At 43.1% G+C, this 22,201-nt stretch overlaps 1 protein-coding gene across 1 annotated transcript in view; it reads left to right on the top strand.

Annotated features, from left to right (window-relative positions):
* Positions 1-22,201, top strand: part of ep300b (E1A binding protein p300 b) — a 47,726-nt gene that overhangs the window by 23,912 nt on the left and 1,613 nt on the right. Inside the window, exons 14-30 of the mRNA XM_037688873.1 lie at positions 1,913-2,419; positions 2,618-2,866; positions 2,942-3,137; positions 4,549-4,667; positions 8,555-8,794; positions 12,628-12,716; positions 13,770-13,850; positions 14,573-14,629; positions 16,823-16,900; positions 17,351-17,418; positions 17,616-17,766; positions 18,452-18,712; positions 18,803-18,968; positions 19,149-19,316; positions 19,398-19,559; positions 19,651-19,932; positions 20,046-22,138. Of these exons, the coding sequence (XP_037544801.1) occupies positions 1,913-2,419; positions 2,618-2,866; positions 2,942-3,137; positions 4,549-4,667; positions 8,555-8,794; positions 12,628-12,716; positions 13,770-13,850; positions 14,573-14,629; positions 16,823-16,900; positions 17,351-17,418; positions 17,616-17,766; positions 18,452-18,712; positions 18,803-18,968; positions 19,149-19,316; positions 19,398-19,559; positions 19,651-19,932; positions 20,046-22,138 (4,967 nt within the window). The remainder of the gene's footprint in view (positions 1-1,912; positions 2,420-2,617; positions 2,867-2,941; positions 3,138-4,548; positions 4,668-8,554; positions 8,795-12,627; positions 12,717-13,769; positions 13,851-14,572; positions 14,630-16,822; positions 16,901-17,350; positions 17,419-17,615; positions 17,767-18,451; positions 18,713-18,802; positions 18,969-19,148; positions 19,317-19,397; positions 19,560-19,650; positions 19,933-20,045; positions 22,139-22,201) is intronic.

Below are 22,201 nucleotides of genomic sequence, written 5' to 3'. Positions count from 1 at the left end.
GCCAATGCAACTAATGCTCAAAATTACAATATAGGAATGTATCAATGCGGGCAGAGCAAGTGTTTACAGTGTGGAGGTTTAGCACATAGCATGGCTGAAATAACTACATTGCAATGGGTCTCGGCGGCAGCACCTTAGTGGTGAAGGTGCAGCTATAAAAATGTCAAGAAAAGCCCTCCTGCTTTGCAGGCTCTGCTCCCAGTGGCGCTCCATGGGTAACGCTAACTTCTGAAGGGGAGAAAGCGAACCACTGGCACTATAACCAGTTCACCTGGGTAGACGGATCTCGTGAGCCTTGGTTGGCAGTCTGCCTATGAGAAGGAAAACTGATTTCAAACCGGGGCAGTCGGAGCTCGCTATGCCTTTTTAGGCTAATTCAACCTTTATTTAGACAGGTTAATCCCATTGAGCCTCAGGGACTCATTTACAAGAGAGACCTGAAAAAATCTGCCTAGACCCACCGTCAACAACTGTGATGTCAGGAAGGGCATCCGACCAGCAAAATCTGCCACATTTAAATTCCCGTGGCTGATCCTGCTTCGAAAGGAGCGGGATCTACAGCCTGAAGGAGAGAGGGCTGAACTAACTACAGTAGAAACGTTTTAAATCATGACTAGGAATGTGCGATATGGCATAAAATTCATATCATAATATGTATTGTGAAGGGTGGTATAAAACTTGCAATAGGAATGAAAAAAGTATAGGGTGTCCTTTTGCAATCATTTGTTTTGAATTAAGAATATTCCACTACTAGGTCCAGAGAGTTTTTAAATAATAAACAAATCAAGTATTAGGCTTCTTTCTTGTAGTGCAAAACAGTGCAAAAGATATCAAATGTAGTTTTAGCCCTATGTTTTAAACAAAAGAATATGTTGTTAACTCTTAACAGTTTCCAGTTTTCTCACTTAAGAAATGAACAGCAACAGAGCAGCATTTTACACTGAAACACTTCACCCTCCAACCCTCTAGTGGGCGCCTCCTTCTGCTTTAAGGAGAGCTGACACAAAATGAGTCTGTGGCTTTGACCAGAGGGTCTCGCAGTAAAATCACACAACACAGCGTTTTTTTTCACAGATCAGAGAGCAGGTTTCTCTACAGCTGACCAACGCTTACTTTAACTTTCGACAGAACACAGCGTTTTGCGCATGCGTTCGAATACGACAACACTACGGCAAGCTGGCCGTAGTTAGCTTGTAACTTGGCTAGTTAGCTCTCGAAGAAAATACTTTAACACCACTTACGCACAGTTGTCAACTCAAAAAAAGTAATGATTAAATCTGACAACTCTGATTTTACATCAGACACAGCATTACTGTGGTTAGCCGGTAGAAGACAGATCTCTATCGTAGGTTAAATTTCTATCGTTTCTACCATGTACTGTATACATCGCGCATTCCTAATCACGACTAGAGTAATTCCAGTACACATAGTTACATTCTGACATTGTTGAACAAAATTATTAAGAATTTTTTGTTTACCAGAATAAGGATGATTGGAGCAGATTTTACACATTTTCAAAGGCGGATCCTTGCGGTTGATATTTCTGAGCTGACGTTCTACTCAACTTCTCCATTTAAAGTCTCTCACATTTCTTGGTTTGGGGGATGAAGTGAAAAAACTATGCTTTGCCGAATCGTCTGCCCTGTTGAAACATCCTCTAACCCAACATGAAACAACCATGGTGATTTATGTAAAAATAATCCTCGATGGTCATACTTACTCAGCCATGACTGTAAATGAATTGAAAATGGTGGTTAATAACAAAGTGCCCACATGCGTCACGTCACGTATGAGCTATGTATACTGAGCATGTGTTTGACCAAAACAGCTGTAACTCTGTCCCTTCTCATCACAAACATTTGTTTGTTTTTTTAGGAGTATAAAAGTTTGTCTTGTGTCTGATCCTCTTTAGCAGAACCAGATGTCCACACCTACGTCCCTCCCAACCAGCAACCCAGCAGCACAATCCGCCCCTTCTGTCTCAGGCCCCGGAGCCCCAGTAGCCTCCGTGGGGCCCGCTAATGCTAACTGCGTCGGGCCTCTCCCCAGCCTTCCTCCGTCCTCCCAGCCCAGTTCTTTCCCTCTCTGCCCACCTGTCCGAACAAACTCCCCGTCCCCAGCATGCAGCTCAACACCTCAGCCCCATCAGACTCCGCCCACGGTACCCCGCTCTCAGACCCCGCAGCCTCAGACCCCCAACACACCCCTGATGCCCCCTCTGCATCATCCCCAGCAGCAGCAACAACAAGCTTCAGAGCAACAACAGCAGTCATCAAAACAGATAGTGAATTCTGATCAAACCAATCAGCCTCCTCAACAAACACTTGGGAGCGGGGCTTCTCCAGGCCCCCAGGCAGGACAGACTTCTTCGACCCCAGTCCGCAACGTTCATGCGCCCTTACAGCTGCCGCAGACCCCAGTAAGTATAGCTGCATTGGTCCTACTGAATTTGATGTGTGTCTAGTTCTTAATATTGATGGGAGTTTGATTCCTGTAAAACTTGGGCACAGCAGAAGTAAAAACCTTTGTTTAAACAGTCCAGAATTAAAATACAAAAAAGTTTTAACTTTTAATTTGTCATTTCTAACACTATTGTTTTATGTTTTTGATTCTGAAGCACTCTCCGAAGCCATCGCTGACAGCTGATGGTCAGGTTTCTTCTCCGGCATCGATCCCAGGCAGCACTGATTCCAGCTCTCAGCTCGCCCCTGCAGACAGTTCTGCTCCCAGCCAGGAAGACGTCAAAATGGAGATCAAGGAGGAGGAGGAGGAAGAGGAGGAGAGTGAAGGAGCTGAACCCCAAGGAGATGGCAAGGGAAAGCTGGGGCTGGTTCAGTCTGAGGTGAAGACTGAGGAGAAACTTGAGGTACGACTCTCGGAGAATGTGAATGTGTTAAATGAGAAGGAAATCAGTACACTAACGCTCCAATCTTCCTCTCAGATAAAGAAGGAGAAACCTTCAGGAGATGGGTGTAAAAGTGAGCCCATGGATACATCCTCCTCCTCTGGGTCGGTGTCAGAAGCATCAGGTGGAGACAAGAAGCCAGAGGTGAAGAAGGAGCCTAAAGAGGAAGAGGAGGGATCGGGGTCATCAGTAACAAACAGCTCCTCAGTCAGCACTCAAAGCAAAAAGAAAAGTAAGTAACGTTTGGTCAGAGCAGCCACTAAATACTGATTTTACTAAAATGTAGATGAAGGGTGGAACAGTCATTAATTTGATCAACTTGAGCAGCTGAGCAGCTTTCTTTTTATTAAAGTTTATTTTTTTATACTTAATAATTGTTGCATTAATATTTACTGTTTTGTGCAGTTTAGGATCTACAATGTCCAGAAGTTAAGGTCAATTTGAAGGCAGGAGGAAAAGCACAAACACTGAACTTATTCACCTTCTGGCCTGTTGACTCTTGGAGAGCTTTATTTGTCTTTTTCCATGAGAAAATAAGAAACCAAATTATGTGCAATTCTGGACAACACGTCAGGTTGAAGTAACCAGAACAGCAAAAAGAAAATGCACAACCATTAGTCCTGTCTGAGTATTTGCTGTCTGTTGTGGGAGTCTTTAAAGGGATAGTTTTCATTTTTGAAATGGGGTTTTGTGAAAAGGTTATAAACCATATCAGTGTTTCCCCTACCATTATTCAAGGACGGTGCCCCACCCTGTCAACATAATTGAGGGCCCCACATACCAAATACCCCACCCACCCCCATTCTGCTCTGCCACTTCTGGATGGGGAGTGGAAATTAGTGGCTCAGCTCAGACACATAATTGCACGCAATACAAACGTAGCGCTCCGCTACATATCCCCCACCCCTGTTGATTATTGCAGAGAACAAAGTAGCACTAAGATAGTGCACAATACAGATGTAGCTTTCACACTGCCATCAGTTAAGTGTGATGCTGTTATTTATACAGGATTTACATGAAATTCAGTATTTTCAGACACAGATAATTGTCTCTCCAGCTAGCAGCTCTGGTGCACTTCTAGCAGAATATCATAATATCTCTGCAAAAACACTGTAGTGGGAAATTACTGCAGGTGAAAGGTTTAATAAATAGAATTTGCATGAACCACTATTTGGTCATTTTTCAGGATGACAAAAACCCATTTGGCAAATATCCCCACTCAGTCCATGATGATGAGCTAACTGTTAGTTCAAATGAGGCAACGGTCAAAGTGGATTGCTGTCATGGTCAATTTTAAAGCAGTCTGTGCTTATGTTTATATTTATGAAGCGGCTGTGGCTCAGTGGTTAGAGCATTTGTCCTCCAATGAAACGGTCAGAGAAATCCACTTTAGTCTTTGGTTTATTCCCGCTGTAAAGTTTCTCCAAACTGAAGCTGTTCACACAGCTATCCATCACATAAAATATTGTTTAACGTCTTACAAAACCCAACTTCAAAAGATATGTGCTGTCCCTGATGCTGATGCTGTGAGTGTTTTGTTACTTTCTGCTGTCGGCCATCTTGAACTGCATAAGAAAGCTCTATATTACCCTCATCCAAGAGTCCTCCTCATTTCTGTCTTTTTATGGCTCCATCCTTTCTAGTCTTTAAGCCAGAGGAGCTGCGTCAGGCTCTCATGCCCACCTTGGAGTCTTTGTACCGTCAGGACCCTGAGTCCCTTCCTTTCCGTCAGCCGGTGGACCCCCAGTTACTGGGAATACCCGTACGTATTCGAACTAGTAACAAAACTAACCTGGTAAGGGACTGCGCTGGCTGCCATTTTGCTTCATCATCAAAACATAGCTTTGTTTTTGTTGTTTGTTTTCCATTGTTGCCACAGATTTTAATCTTATTTCATAGTAGCTATTTTTATAGTAGAAGTTTTTTTTTTCTCATTGCATGAAAAAGATTAAGAAATGTAGATTTAGGCACTTGTATTGATGGGTGTGAAGTTGATTTTTGTAAGTCAAAGCATTTGCTTTTATGAACATGTATACAGTCCAGACACAAATAATTTTAACTCAGAAATTTAAAGCATTCCCTGATTTATTTGTCCATCGGAATATTGCAGCACTTATCGGCTCACAGAACGTCTAATAAAGACACACAAGATTTTCTCTGTACTTCATTGAACAGAAAGTCTTTTACATTTCATAAGCCAGTTGCTTTGATTTACTACTTTGTTTATTTTGAGCTTGATTCTTATTTAGGATTGAATGAAAATGGTTTTCATCATCTTTCGTTTTCCAGCTTCTCATCTGTTGTGGTTGTTTGACAGAGGTGGGCGATGCTGTCACGTCTCCGTTTGCATTCATACTGAGACAAAGTGACAGAGTTCATCTTCTCCTGTAGTTTAATTACCTTTTCTATTCAGAGAATATGAAAATTACTAAATGGCTCATTGGTGATCAGTGGTTTGGCACCAAGGGATTTTTAATTCCTCTTCAACTGGTGAAAAACTATAAAGTATTTCTTCATAAACTTACAATATTGCACAAAATAAAAGTTTTGAGTCCTCACACATTTCTTTATATTTCACTTTCTGAGAATAACGTTGTTTTGAAGATTTGACCAAAACTGATACAATTTTGTCATTTCCCAACACGAGCTGATCTTGGTCTAAAACTGACATGAAGCTGGTGGGCAATATGCATTTCTTCAAGGAAACCAACACATAATGTTCAGCTTGACAAAGATCCCACTTTAAATTGGATCTTTAGGCACTTTGTTACCAGCAGCCAGTCACAAAGATACAATTTATTTACATTGTTTAGTTGCATTTATGAAAAATACTAAAAACTGGACATATATTCAATGTGTTGATGGAGATCTCCAGTCAGGTTTTCTTGCTCTACTTGACTTTAGAATAATATAGTCCCTCGTTATCATGGTGGTTACATTCTGGGGACACCCCCCTCCCCCCCGGCAATAAGTGAAAAACTGTGAATTAGGAACGCTCTATTTATTTTAGTATTTATATATATTTTAAGTTTTTATAAACTCGCCCCACACTCTTGCAATGTTCTAAACTCTTAAACCTACGTCATTTTAACAACATAAATACATATACACTGCCAGGCCAAAAAAAAAGTTCACACTAATATTTTGTTGGACTGCCTTTAGCTTTGATCACAGCATGCATTCACTGTGGCAGTGTTTCGATAAGCTTCTTCAATGTCACAAGATTTGTTTCCATCCAGTGTTGTATTAATTTTTCACAAAGATCTTACATTGATGACTAGACACTAGGCATGATGGGTGCATCACTTCACCTGCCTCTCTTCTTACCCTGATGCACCCATCACTCTGGAACAGGTAAATCTAGACTCCTCAGACCACATGACCTTCTTCCATTGCTCCAGAGTCCAATCTTTATGTTCCCTAGCAAATTGAAGGTTTTTTTTTCCAGTTAGCCTCATTGATTAGTGGTTTTCTTAAGGCTACACAGCTGTTCAGTCCCAATCCCTTGAGTTCCCTTCACATTGTGCGTGTGGAAATGCTCTAACTTTCACCATTAAACACAGCCCTGAGTGCTGCTGTTGCTTTTCTTCCATTTGATTTCACCAAACGTTTAAGTGATCGCCGATCTCAATCATTCAGGATTTTTTCGGGGACCCATTGTCTTCCTCGAAGATGATGGGTCCCCATTATCTTTTCAGTTTTTAATAATGTGTTGGACAGTTCTTAACCCAATTTTAGTAGTTTCTGCAATCTCCTTAGATGTTTTCTCTGCTTGATGCCAATGATTTGACCCTTCTCAAACAGACTGACGTCTTTTCCACGACCACGCGAGGCGTCTTTCAACGTGGTTGTTTAAGAAATGAGAAGCAACTCATTGCACCAGATGGGGTTAAATAACTTGTTGCCTTGCAGTAATTATCCAATAGGAGGCTCGTACCTGTTTGCTTAGTTAAATCCAGGTGGCGACTTTGTTTTTTGGCCAGGCAGTGTATTTGTACTGTACAGTACTGCAAAGTTTTATATGAGTATTCACCAGCCTTGGTCCAGTTCTGATCAGCTCTCTGCAGCCCTTGAGCACCAAGGCGCTTTTAGAGAGAGACGGACCTTCAGATAGCCTGCACAAAACTACACTGTGGTCACGATCAAGTCCAAATCCAGATGAAAAAAGTCCCGGTGAGCTCTGGAGAAAACACCAGACCTCCAAGCAACACCTCTCCGCTCAAGAGGCCTCATGGGCCAACAAGCAGCACTCCGATTGACCGATGAGGCTAGAAGTCTTGTTCTGGTCCAATTCCTGGTCTGTTCCATACAGCACTCTGAATCCACTAAGCACCAAAGTCAGAATGAATGACAATGTACAATCTTAGAAAAGCCGCCAAAAAGCGAGTCTGCAAAAGTCGAACCGCGAAGTAGCGAGGGACTACTGTTATATTTACCCTCTGTGAATCATTTTTAGGCCAACATTCCCTCTTACTTACTCAGTTTCATCTTTTTTTTAAACACATTGCATGATACACCGTCACAATTAGGTAGGTACAAGGAGGACTGAACAGAAAATGAGAGGACAAGCAGCAAAAGTCCAAAGAAAAGTTTTCATAAACCCACTGAAAGCCTGTAGAAATATTGATCTAGACTTCTTTAAAATATTACAGGAAAGTCTGGCAGCTTGGGAGCGAAATGTACAGAAATGAGAAGTGGTTTAAAATTTTGTACGGTACTTATCTGTATGAAGTTCACACTCATCTCTAAGCACCAGAGGGTTGTGGCGTAAATTTTTCCCTGCAGGCTGTGACGCTAATATACCCCTTGTTTGTTCGTGTGAGTGCCTCCATTCATAGATGAGGGTCTGTTCATAACTCATGTTGCCATGGTGACACTGAAATGGACCCTGCTCTTTGAAACTCGCACCAATTTTTATTTATTTTTTATTTCCTTTTGTTGGATCTCCAAAAAAGCCTTTCTCTTCCTCGCCTCTGCTTCTTTAATAATCTGTGCTGTATTCTGGAGGAGAGGCAGACGGCAGGAACAGAGAACCAACTCGGAGCCTCATCCATCTCATGTACATTTGCATCACCGCTGGCTTTAACTCGGCCATCTTATTTTCACTCATCCTGCTGGCATTGTTAATGCAAACCACAGAATAGCCAAAAAGCATAGATCTCTTGTCAGCCTGTTGCTCTGTTTTTCTTGGTTTTGCACCCTTCTCACTACCTGAGCCTGAAAGTTTAGTGTTCCAAATTTCACTAAGAGATACGATTCTCCATCTGTAAACCTTCTTTTTCTGATTGATCGATGGTATTTCAAATCCTGGGCTTCAGTTTGAATCATTAGTTTGTTTTTAGCAGCAGAGGACTGGACAGTTCTGTCATGGTCGTCTGCTGTTTTCAGTGCAGACGGGTACTTTGGGTGCAAAGCAAAGAGCTGGAGGGCAGAAGTTGTCATGTCTCTCTGTTTGCACGTGAACCTTTTTCTCTGCAGCGCTCAACAACATTGTCCCCCCTGCACCCTCTTCTCTCCTTACTTTGGTCCCACCTGGGTTGCACCCACATCTGACGTCCACCATCCCGATGATGCCGGTGATGCTCTTCCTTCACATTGACCAAACGGTTCTGCGTTTTCTTCCTTTTTCACCTCGACTTGACGATTCAGGACTACTTCGACATTGTGAAAAACCCCATGGACCTCTCGACTATTAAACGGAAGCTGGACACGGGTCAGTACGAAGAGCCGTGGCAGTACATCGAGGACATCTGGCTGATGTTCAACAACGCCTGGCTGTATAACCGCAAGACGTCCAGAGTCTATAAGTACTGCTCCAAGTTGGCGGAGGTGTTTGAGACGGAGATCGACCCCGTCATGCAGGGACTGGGGTACTGCTGTGGGAGGAAGGTGAGTCAGGACTAATTTGATTCTTTCATTTATTTATTTATGTATTTATTTATTTTAAATGCACTGATTTTAGTTAAATCTCTGATTTGACAGCTCCAATTTTGTCTGATTTCTTCTTTTTCTAAAAACTGTAATTAAGAGGCTCAAACTTACAAAATGTTTCTTTTTAATTTCTGGTTGACTTGAAAATTTGACTGCTCAGTCTTTAAAACTTTCTTAGCATGAAAAAAATTTCAATTTTTAACAAATCTGCACCAAATTGTAAAATTTTCCTTCTTTGTCACTAAAAACTCAAATATTATTGTTCAGGTTGTTGACATTCTTAACTTTTTTAAATACATAAAATAGATAGGCAGTGTTTGAGGGTGGTTAATCATTCAGATTAAGACATCTTTAAATAATTTTGTTAATCAATGCATGGCAATTTATGGCTCAAAAAATGCAAATAAACTTTTTTTAAATTTGAACTAGGCCCCTGGTTGCAAATTAAACTCTTAAGCTTCACTTAAATATGATGCTTGTGGTTGGCAGCAGGTAATTTAATTTAAAAAAATCAGCTTGCACGTTAATTAGCAATTAAAGAAACATACTTTTAGTTTTTATGTAAAAAAACACATTGTCTTCCAGGAGCTTCATAGACCTCTTGTGTTTCCCCTGAATTTAATTGAAACAGTTTACAGATATTTGAAATATCTAACTCGGTCATCTTTACTTATTGTGCTGCTGACGCATCAAATAAGATAATAAGCTAAGTATTGATCACCGAAACTAAGCCTTCAAAATTCCTGGACTGGTTTAGTCGACCAGAAGTCAAGTTAGTCAAGATATAAAGTGTCTGATTTCAGTCACCAGCTTCATTATTATATATATATATTTTTTAAATTTAGGAGAGTTCATAAAGCAGTGTGTGTTAAAACAATGCAACAGTTTTTGTCTCCCGTCGCGGAACAAAAAGAGGGAATTGGAAATACCCTCCTTCCGTGCACGTTGTGAGCGTGATAACTTGAAAAATAAATGTACCGACTTCCATTCTTGTGTGTGGCTGCATCTGTGTAATTAAGGTTACTTTGGAAAATTGGGTTGCCAGGTCAAAATCCAAGATGGCTGCCACCATATATACACACAACTTTTGAGTCAAAAAACTCGATAAATAAGCAACGTGCCGTCTTCCATTTTGGTGTGTGGCTGCATCTAGGCATAAGAAAGGACCCTGTTGAAAATTGGGTTGTCACTTCAAAATCCAGTCAGAAAAACACTCATCTTGAAAACTACAAACATTCACTGTTCAAATCCCTCATCGACGGAGGACATCGGCGTTCGGTACATGTAGGACTTTTCGCCGAGGGCTGACGTGCACGTCTAATACTTGGTTAGGCCTTTCTCTCTTCTCATAAAGATAAGAACAGGAGGAAAACGGGCATACAGAAGAGTTTCAGCTGTAGAAGCTGGCTGGGGCACATTAGAGTCACAGACTTGTCTTTGTCTGAGCCATACCCGAGAGCTAAAAACTAACATCAGGCTTTTTTTCTTCAGTTTTTTGTTTCAAATTTGAGGACCTCTTTAACCCGCAGTCTTAATTTCCAAACCCCACCCGACCCAACGAATTAACAGTAATTACAGGTCTGAACTTGGGAAACATTTTTTTTTAATTAGTTATTAATGGTTGGGGACGTGCAGCTAAATAAACGCAGCAGAAGATTTGGAGCTGAAGGTGTTTGTCCTTGAATGGCCATAAAAAAACATTTAAACCCTGTTTCTGCCTACATTCTTCTGAATTACTGAGATATCTCTGACACGCATCTGCTTTGGGATCTCACCTGTTTGGGTCATCGGCCGCACGCATCCGCTGAGTGCAGCGGCTGAATGAATGTCCATTTGGGCGCTGGATCCTTCCTGGCAGTACAGTCCCATCTGAAGCTTAACTGAACTTTTTACCTCTTTCAAGGCCGGTCAGTGGTGAAATGGCCATGTGCGGCTGGTGGGTGTATGGCAGGTCATGTAATCATATAATTGGATCGCAGCTGATCCTGACCTAACTAAAAGCCTGAGACTGGCCCAGCCCGCCCATTAATCACATTATAACGGCCTTGCCCTAATCCGGGCCGGGCCGGGTTAGAAACAACAATTCTAATCCTGATTCTGTTGCCATTAAATTATAATTGTGCACTGAAATGTTCCTTTACTAAGAGGAAATCAAGAACTGTATCAAAGAAGAAACAAAGCAAGTTCTAGGAGATTCAACAAAGTTCAGTCAGGTCATTTGGATGTTTTTTTTTTTTTTTTTTCTTTTTTTTTTATCTGAGAAGTTTCATCCGTCATCCAAAGGACTTCATCAGTCCGAGGAACCACAACAAACTCAGTCCCACAAGCAGCACACTCACATAGTGGGCCAACCAGTTTGCTGGTGATAAGATGGTTTCTGTGGCCTTCTGTCTCCCCAGTCGACTCCTGAGGCAGCCGTAGCCAAAGTTCAAAACTTTGATGTTTTGAATCATTTAGGAGATTCTTCAGCGAACACATTGTTTTCTCCGTCTTTTAATGTAGATGTATTGTGGATGTTCTCCACCAAGTGTTGCAGTATGAGTAGTTTAGCATATCTGCTGGAAAATTTATGGACAGACTTTTTCCTAAGCATGGGGAGGAAATATAACAAATAAATTAATTACTTAAATCCATAGTATCCAAAAAAGTTAAGTCTGATCCTCTGGATGGGTTCAAAAAACAAAAAATTTCTAGAAACATTTCGTCTTTCATCCGAAAAACTTCTTAAGTCCAAAGTAGTGTAGATAGGGTCTCAGAGACAGAGTATCTGCTCAGCATAAATACATTTTCAATTCAATTCAGTTTATTTATATAGCGCCAAGTCATAACAGAGGTCATCTCAGGGCACTGAACAGAAACTTTTATATAATAATTTAACATTATTTATCTGAGGAGCAGACTGCTTTAAGTTTAACTCCATCGCAGAACTCTCATTTTGAGCAAGCATGAAGGCGACAGTGGAAAGGAAAAACTCCCTCATGAAGAAGAAATCTTTAGCAGAACCAGACTCGGGACAAGCGGTCATCTGCTTCGACCGGCTGGATTTGAGAGGAACAGGAAGGAAGAACGGATACACAATGGCAGGTCGAGAATCACGTTAAGATAGAAATAGTATCAAATGAAAACTATTCAATTTTAACAATTAATTTAAGGAAATGAGGTCAATGTGTCCTCCAGTAGTCTAAGCCTATAGCAGCATAACAAGCCAACCCTAACTATAGGATTTATCACAAAGGAAAGTCTTTAAACTGGACAATGTGTCAGCCTCACGGACAGAAACTGGAAGTTGGTTCCACAAGAGAGGAGCCTGATAACTGAAAGATCTTCCTCCCGTTCTGCTTTTGGAAACTCTAGGAACCACAAGTAAACCTGCAGTTTGAGAGCAAAGTGGAAAATATGGAACAATAAGATCTCAAATGTAGGATGGAGCTAGGTTGTTGAGGGCTTTGTAGGTTAGAAGTAAGATTTTGAATTAAATTCTGGACTTGACAGGGAGCCAGTGGAGAGAAGCTAAAACTGGAGATAGATGATCTCTCCCACTAACTCCAGTTAAGACTCTTGACATGAACATCCCTAAAAGCCAAAATGACTGCAGCGTTGGTTTGCATTCTGCAGTGGTCACACAAATAATAAAATAAATAAAATGGAACGTGTTTATTAATTTCTGTACCTTTTGGTCAGATTTAGACAAACCGCTTCTTTCGGTACTTCAGGCTGTAGTTTTGGATTCAGTTGGTGCTCAGTGACATGTTATTTTGTAAATGTTTTCTCTTTGTCTCTTTGTGTTCCAGTTTGAGTTTTCCCCCCAAACTCTTTGCTGCTATGGGAAACAGCTGTGCACCATCCAACGTGACGCTGCTTATTTCAGCTACCAGAACAGGTGAGGACGTTGGCGCAGTCTGAACATACGCACACACATGGCATTCAGACAGTTCTGTTATTCTAGATCTTTGTTTTGCCTTGTAAACTGGGCCAGCTGGATCACCTAGAACGTGTCGTTTTATTTCTTTCTGCGACGATTGTCTCCTGCAGCTTAGCGTCAGTCATTTCAATCACAGAGGAGTTTCTCTGACCACATCTCCATCTTCAGACCATTGAGTTTCCATGAAGCTGACGTTCATAAAGTGGGCTCCTGTCTTCTTTAGTCTTGAGTTGTTTCCCCGCTCAGTAAATGCAAAAACGTGTCTGCTCAGAGTTGTTTGTTTGTTTACACACACAAACAAACAACAGAAGAAAGGCGCCCACTTTATGAGTGAGCGGAGAGGATGATGGATCTCTGTTGCTGTTTTTTTTTTATTATTATTCTTTCCTCATTCACCTTTTCATATTTGGAGCTTGTGTCCTTGCTGCCCTGCTCCCTCACAGCTCCTAGTGGTCTCTCATGTTGCTGTAATGTTGTTTTTGTTGTTGTTGTTTACCACTGAACGTCTGACGCTAATCTTTGCTTTGCCTTGGCTCTCTGTCCTCTGTTGGTTCTTTTATCATCTCCTCTGTGCCCCTCCATCGTCTTTGTCTGACCTGTAACAACTTTTTTCATCTTTTTTTTTTAATTCAATGTGACCTCCCCTCCCCCATCTCCCTCCCTTCCCTCTCCCTCTTCTCTCTCTCTCTCTCTCTCTCTCTCTCTTAACGCTTGTCATGTCTGCATTGGCCTGCTTTGGTGTGACCAATCATCCACTCCGAAATTTACGTGCAAAAATCAAAACACCCTCCCACGCAAACCCTCCCCCTCCCCCTCCTGCATCTCGATTGGCTGCTGCCTCCTGGCGACGACCCACCTTGTCCTCTGCCTCCTCCTGTGTGTGTGCGCGCCCTCCCCCTGGCCTGTCCTGTCCTGTCCTGATTGGCGGATGCTTCCTCGTGCCCTCTCTGTGATTGGCTGTGCTGATGGCGAACGGTGTAGTTCACCAAAATATGGGCTTCTTGCTGACAGGTACCACTTCTGTGAGAAGTGTTTCAACGAAATCCAAGGCGAGAGTGTCTCCCTGGGGGATGACCCCTCCCAGCCTCAGACGTGAGTACCGTAACGCACCAGACCTTTTCTAACACACACACACACACACACACACACACACGCACATCAGTCTTGTGAGCTCATTTTACAAAACAATGTTTAACAGTTCTTACAAAACCAGCTACTGAACTCACTTTAGTAATTAGTTATTGTTAAAACATAAAAAACACAGTTTCAGCTCTGCAGAACATGTCTTGTAGAAATGTTGAAATTCAGTTTTAACAAAACGATGCAGTAAATCTTGTGCTGAACTACAAGATAAACCAGTTGAGTGAATGGTTTTGGTTAAAGTAGGGTTGTGTGCATCAACTCAGTTCTTTTTATCTGAAAGCATTTGAAGAAGAGAAACTAGATTGTTGTTTACGGACCTTAATTGCTGAGTACAGAAACCTGTAGAAGCAGAAGTTGTCTTGTGTCAGGGGTGAACAGGAAGATGCTCGGTTGTTTTAGTCCTAATCTTGCCAACCTTCTTCAGCAGTTCCAACACCAGTGAAAAACTGTTTAATAAAGAAAAAATGGCATTTTACATGTGTAACTGGTCTTCGTATAATATTTCCTGTAGCTCAAAGGTTCTTATGGATTGAACAGTATTTAGCTTCAAAGTAAACTAGTGGGTGGTTTCACCCCAGAATCTGTGATTAATATTATTTATTATTAAAGAATATATCTGTATGAATATTTGAGGTTTAAGATCACAAACTGTGTTTCTGTTTTTCACTCAGGTCCATCAGCAAAGAGCAGTTCCAGAAAAAGAAGAATGACACACTTGACCCTGAGCTGTATGTGCCTTTTTCTTTTTACTAATTAGCCTTTTTGTTTTATACCGTAATTTCCGGACTATTAAGCGCACCTGAATTTAAGCCGCGCCCACTAACTTAAAAAAAGTACATATATAGGTTGCACTTTTGTGGCCCCCAGGTGTCCACGTTGTAACGAGATATTTACACAGAAAAATGTTACACAGAAATATATTTTAAAACTTTAATTAAATACATAACATATACAAGTACGTATGTAAATGTTTTTTTCTGAACATTACCTGTAACATGGCTGGTTAAAAATAGAATATCAGTACAGCAACCTACCAGGAAAAAAGTCATTGAACACCATCTTCCTCTTGCACACTAAAACCAGTCTTCAGTGTTGGAACTGAACAGCCTCAGAAAAACTTGGTCACACACGTCCTCCGTCTCTTTCGTTGTCGCTCTCAACGTCACTTTCATCTTGAGGCAAATTTGCACCTGAGCTTATGCTGTCCTCTTCATCACGCAGCAGGTCAGCCTTTCGAAACCCGTTGGTGATAGATGTTTTACACCGCTCCACGCTGTCAGGATCCACTGGCACACTTGAGCAAAATGCTCTTCGCATGCGGCCAGTTTTGGTAATCGATTTCTCACCGCCGGTCATCCAAGCCTCCCACTGAGCTCGGAGAGCCACTTTAAATGCACGATTCACACTTATGTCGAGTGGCTGCTAATACTTGGTTGTGCCCCAGGGAATCATGTGTTTCACGTGATCACGAGACATATTTTGGGCAGCTGTGTAAGTGCCCAGGTGTGACGAGGCTAAACGTTTTGGCAGCATGAAGCTCGTTAGCTTGTCAAAATCCATAAAGTAGCTGCATTATTGTAGAAGTCGAAGTGTTCAAAGTGCGTGAAAAAAGTAGTAGCTTATAGTCCAGAAATTAAGGTAGCATCTGTGTGTCTGTCAGCAAAATGTCTCATGAACCAGTGGACATATTTTAATGAAACTCCCATAAAGTCATAATTGCATGTATATTTACAATTGATATTGATTATGGCTAATCAACCATAGAAACACAAAAAAGGTTATAACTCAGTCAACTTTAAAGATCATGAGCTTTGAGAGTCCTCACCAACACAGGCTGAGCGCTAACAGATCACACAAGATCTTCTTTTAAAACTTGGGCGGTCAAGGATCATTTGTCAAAGCTTGGTAGGTTTTTAGTTACCGTATTTTTCGGCCTATAAGCTGCAATTTTTGCATAATTTGCATGTCCTGCAACTTATACACCAAAGTGACTTATTTATGGATTTTTCCCATATTTATAAACCAAGTTTTGGCTGAGAAATGACCGTTTTCATTCATTCTGACTGAAAATATTGAATGATACAATTTTCAGCCGCTAGACGGCACTTGAGTGCTGTGGCATGCCATTGTGTCATGTAATAGGTAAAAGTGGCTATTAATGACACGGCTTGCCCAAGTCTGCCACCTTCGTCCAGCTCGCTTGGAGCAACCATCAAATCAGCTTCATTTTGTTGCGCCGCCCCGGTGAAATGCAGCTGATTTGACTATTGAAGTGCATTTATGAAGTAAAAGTTCAACTGAGACACACTTTGCTATAAAGTCGAGCAAATAATTGTTTTTAGGTGGTGATCTTGTTGAGTTTTGAAGAAATGCACATTCCTTCTTCCGCATATTGGCTTTTGAAAATGCAGCTGATTTGACCGTCAAAGTGCATTTATTAAGTAAAAGTTCAACTGAGACAAACCTTTACTATAATTTAGAGCAAACAAATAATTGTTTTTAATTGTTAGTTTTGTTAAATTCTTGTTAAAGTCCTCCCATGCACGCTCCCATGGCCGCCATTTGGCAGCCAATCGATTTTTGGCACACCGGCCCACATTTCTGGGTCGTCAACAGTGATGCGTAACAAACACGACGTATCAGCGGTGACACATAATAGATGCGACGTATACGGCGAAGCGTCGTATTTTTGGATTTTTCCACTTTATTAAACATATTTGGACGGATGTGACGTATAGGGTGGTGCGACGTGTACGGCGGAAAATTCGGTAGTTTAAATTGTCTCTCTGTTAGGGTTTGATTTTTGTCTTGTTACATTTTTGTAGCTTCTGCAATGCAACAAACCAGAACGTCCATCTTTACGTTCTTAACTTTTTGATGCTATTTCTGTCTTCTGTTTTGTTTGACTTGCCTCTGCTCAGACTCGTGGACTGCATCGACTGCGGACGTAAAATGCACCAGATCTGCGTCCTGCATAATGAAACCATATGGCCGTCGGGGTGAGCACCGATCTTGCACACATTTTCTATCTCAGCTGAGTTTAAAAAAAAAAAAAGTGTTATTTAAAATAATTAAAAATAGTTACAAAAGCTAAAAGAAAAGTGCTGGAAACCCCAACTCAGATTTACACAAAACACATGTTTAGGATTACAGTTTTGAAATATTGAAGTTAAGGTTGTTTGAAAATGTGAAAATTAAATACAATGTACCTGTTTTTGGGCTCATTGGGGTAAAAAAAAAACACCTTTCTGTGTTTTAACAGCAAATCTCTTTATTCCTTCAAGACAAATCTTTTTTTGTTTTTGTGTCAAAGTGTGAGCACTTCCCCACTCACTTCAGCTGTTTAATGAAATGTAGACTGAAATAAAAACAATGTTTTTGTACAGTTGTTGAAGTGAAAGTAAAAAGTAAATATAACCGTTCACTGATTGTTTCCTTGTGATCCACAGCTTCGTATGTGACAACTGTCTGAAAACAGCCAATAAGATGCGAAAAGAGAACAAATACGCTGCTAAAAGTAAGTCGAATGGCTTGTTTTGTGTCTTGCTCCTTGGTTTTCCTCAATTTCATCCTAGGTCGGATATTTTTTTCCTTATCCAATTAATTTTTGTAAACGCACTATAAGTGTTTGCATTTTTCTCCGTGCATGTTCTGCAGCCTTTTGACAGACTCGGCGTTGCACCTTTTACTGATAAAGGTTGTTTGTCTTTGCAGGACTTCCTCAGACGAAGCTGGGGAACTTCTTGGAGATGCGAGTGAACGACTACATCAAGCGTCAGAACCACCCCGAGTCCGGAGAGGTCACGATTCGCGTGGTCCACGTCTCGGACAAGGTGGTCGAGGTCAAACCAGGCATGAAGTCCAGGTAGGCTGTCTGACCTCACAACAAACGAGTTCATCCAAAGCACTGCCATGTGTAAAAAGTCTTTGATTATTCAGTTTTAGATTAAAAGTTAATCTAAATACAGATTCAACTGTAAAAATTTATTACTTTTGGGTGTAAAAAACACAAAATTGAAGATTATATTTTAGTCTAGTGTATATTTTTTATTATATTTACTCCTAAAATGTTTGGTTTCTCAGTTTAGTTATTGACATTTTGTGAAATAACCATTCAGACATTTTTTTTTCTCAATTTTTTTTTTTGTTGACATTTTCTAAAATTCTAAAAACGACTGAGTGAATTTGAGCTTTTAATAAAATGTAATAAGGAAGAGTAGAGAGACTGAATTAGTTTTCTGTTTTATACTTGGTGTGGCTTTTGCATATCTTAAAGCCATAGTTCAGATCTTTTGAAGGGGGGTTATGTTGACAGGTTGTAAACAGTTAATATCTTGCCTGTTGTAGATCAATTTTGGAGCAACATCATTTAAAAAAACTTTTCTTTGGATCAGATTGACACTGATATTGGTGCAAACTTTTAAATTAAAAAAGTTGAAACAAATCAATGTTGCCACTATTAAAATATATATTTTTTTAAATGAATATATATATATATATATATATATATATATATTAATGGTGTTTTTTTTGTTTCTCTCCCCCTCCAGGTTTGTGGACAGCGGCGAGATGGCCGAGTCTTTCCCCTACAGGATGAAGGCCTTGTTTGCGTTCGAGGACATCGACGGAGCAGACGTGTGTTTCTTCGGGATGCACGTTCAGGAGTACGGCTCTGACTGCCCGCCACCCAATCAGAGGCGAGTGTACATTTCTTACCTGGACAGCGTGCACTTCTTCAAACCTCGACACCTGAGGACCACCATCTATCACGAGATCCTGTTAGGCTACCTGGAGTACGTCAAACGGATGGGGTAAGAAAAACACATCATTTTCAAACAGTAATGAGCTCTCCACCTTATTAAAAAAGTCATAGTATTTATAACTTTTTTTGTGTGTGCCAGGTATACTACGGGTCATATCTGGGCGTGTCCTCCGAGCGAAGGGGACGATTACATCTTTCACTGTCACCCTCTGGACCAAAAGATCCCCAAGCCCAAACGCCTGCAGGAGTGGTACAAAAAGATGTTGGACAAAGCTGTCTCTGAGCGAATTGTCCACGATTACAAGGTGAGACATTATTGAACATTTAGAGCGATTTCCTCTCCGTTTTAATACTTTATCAGCTTTTAATTAAACCAGGTATCTTTTATCCTGACGTACTGTTTAAACTGTTTTTTAGTCTTAGTTTTATGTTTAAACTATTTCAAAAACTCTGACAGGCTTTTTTTTTTGGCTTTGGTTCTTTAGGACATCTTTAAGCAGGCAACAGAAGACCGGCTTACAAGTGCCAAGGAGCTGCCGTACTTCGAGGGTGACTTCTGGCCCAACGTGCTCGAGGAGAGCATCAAGGAGCTGGAGCAGGAGGAAGAGGAGAGGAAGAGGGAGGAGAACAGTACGTCCAACGAGAGCACAGACGTAAGTAGAAGAACACGGAGCGCAGACTCTTAACACCATTGTGGGTGTAATTTCTAAAATGGCCTTTTAACTCGTTCACAGGCTGCGAAAGGAGACAGCAAGAATGCCAAAAAGAAGAACAATAAAAAGACGAGCAAGAACAAGAGCAGCCTGAGCCGAGCCAATAAGAAGAAACCAGGGATGCCCAGTGTTTCCAATGACCTTTCACAGAAACTCTATGCCACCATGGAGAAACATAAAGAGGTTCGAGTCCAGTTTGCTTAGACTTCGAGGTCATTACTGAAATGTCATGTGACTTGTACCATGAAAGTACTCAACTTTCTGTACTTGGCAGGTTTTCTTTGTGATCCGCCTCATCGCAGGCCCCACTGCCAACTCATTGCCCCCCATCACTGACCCGGACCCCCTGATGGCCTGCGACCTGATGGACGGCCGCGATGCCTTCCTGACTCTGGCCCGGGACAAACACCTGGAGTTCAGCTCTCTTAGGAGGTCCAAGTGGAGCTCCATGTGTATGTTGGTGGAGCTCCACAACCAGAGCCAGGACCGCTTCGTCTACACCTGCAACGAGTGTAAACACCACGTGGAGACGCGCTTCCACTGCACCGTGTGTGAGGTGAGCATCCAGCGAGAGACTGTGGTTGTGGCCTTTTTCTGCTTCACGTTTCTGGGCCGAGGCTCTGGGATCCACAACATTTAGTAACACTATCCTTCCTCTTCCCACTCCAGGATTATGATTTGTGCATCACCTGCTACAACACTAAAGGCCACGAGCACAAGATGGATAAACTGGGGCTCGGGCTGGACGATGACAGCAACAACCAGGCTGCAGCAGCCACCCAGAGTCCCGGGGACTCTCGCCGCCTCAGCATCCAGCGCTGCATCCAGTCTCTGGTCCACGCGTGCCAGTGCCGCAACGCCAACTGCTCCTTGCCGTCCTGCCAGAAGATGAAGCGGGTCGTGCAGCACACAAAAGGCTGCAAGCGCAAGACCAACGGCGGCTGTCCCATCTGCAAGCAGCTCATCGCTCTGTGCTGCTACCACGCCAAACACTGCCAGGAGAACAAATGTCCCGTCCCGTTCTGCCTGAACATCAAGCAGAAGCTGCGGCAGCAGCAGCTGCAGCACAGACTCCAGCAGGCCCAGATGTTGAGGCGGCGGATGGCCACCATGCAGAGGGGGGGACAGCCAGCCGGAGGGCCCCCAGGAGGACCTGCGGTGGGCCTTCCTTCACCAGGAACCAATGGGACCACAGCTCCCAGTACCCCAACGTCTTGTGGCACCCAACCCCCCACACCTCAGACCCCAACTCAGACCATGCCTTCCATCCCACCACAGGGAATGGGTTCTGGAAATGGAATCCAGCAGCAACAGAACCCTGGCGGGATGCCCCCTCAACACCCCCTTCATCAGTTCCAGCAGATGGCGAGTGGAGCTGGTGGTGGAGGAGGAATAATGAACTCTCCCCAGCACCAGCAGCAGATGCTTCCTCAGGTCCAGCAGCAGGGTGGACCAGGACCCAACCCTCAGCAGCTCCAACAGCACCCCAACAGTTTGCCACCCTATGCCACGAGACCCCCTGGCTCCTCCCCCATCCACCAATCCCAGGGTAAACCAGTCCTCGGCCCTGCAACACCTCCGCAGCATCCTGGTGGTGCCGTCATGGCGGGAAATATGGCAGGCCAACAACCTCCCAGTCAACTGCCAGGCCAGCCTTCAATTCCACAGCAGTCCCCCTCAGGCCCCCCACCAGCAGCTGTAGAAATAGCTCTCAAGATTCAGCAGGTGGCTGATGCTCAAAGGAAGATTGCTCTGCAGAGACAAGCAGCCGCTGCAGGCTTGATGCCACCCCACCCCCACCAACAACCGAACCAGGGACAGCAAATGAATATGGGACATCCAGGGACCGTAGGGATGGTTGGACCCCAGGGCGTCCCACCTCAGAACCAGGCAGCTGCTCGAGTCCACATGGAGCAACAAGGTGCCCTGTCAGTGATCATGGTTAGTGGTGGGCACATGCAGCATCCCTCCCAGCAAGGTAACCTGCCTCAGGGCCAGCTCCGCCCCCAGGTGCAGCTGCAACAGCAGAGGATGATGGCTCCACTTCAGAACCCCCAGCAGCAGCAGCAGTGGACAGTCCAGCAGCCCCCACAGCAGAGGCAAGCTGTGATGAACCAAGGCAATCCAGCCGTCGTGGCAGCTCAGCAGCAGCAGCAGCAGCAGCAGCCAGCTCAGGGTCACGCTGCCCTGATGAATATGGTGCAGCAGCAGCAACAGCAGCAGCATCAAGGTGGTGCTGGGGGAGTCTCAGCGGGGCCCATCCCTGGTGCTCAGGCTGTCCTGGGGGTTGGTGCTGCTGGTGGAAACATCCCTCAAGCAGCTCTTCACGAGCTCTTACGGACTCTCCGTTCACCCAGTTCTTCACATCAGCAACAGCAGGTCCTGAGAATCCTAAGATCCAGCCCCCAGCTCATGGCTGCTTTTATCAAACAGAGGGCCTCAAAATACAAGACAGGACAGGGGGGGCCCGCCGGACCAGAGGTTGTTACAGGAGGAGGACCGGGCCCCACCGGAGGCCCTGCTGGAAATGTCATTGCAGGAGGGAACCCACAGGTGAACATGAACACTGCGAGCACCAGCCAGCAGGGGATCCACATGGGTGCTCAGGGGGGAGCAAGTGTCAACATGGCTGCTATGACTCCGCTGCAGCAGCAGCAGCTGCAGCAGCAGCTCCAACAGCAGCAGCTCCAACAGCAGCAGCAGCTACAACAGCAGCAGCAGCTACAACAACAGCAGCAGCTACAACAACAACAGCAGCAGCAGCTACAACAACAGCAGCAGCAGCTACAACAGCAGCAGCAGCTACAACAACAGCAGCAGCAGCT

This window comes from Nematolebias whitei, chromosome 15, assembly GCF_014905685.2.
Source record: "Nematolebias whitei isolate Nwh7 chromosome 15, NemWhi1, whole genome shotgun sequence".
Classification (NCBI taxonomy): Eukaryota; Metazoa; Chordata; class Actinopteri; order Cyprinodontiformes; family Rivulidae; genus Nematolebias; species Nematolebias whitei.
Note: the sequence above shows the minus strand (reverse complement) of the source record. Positions and strands in the feature narration are given on the sequence as shown.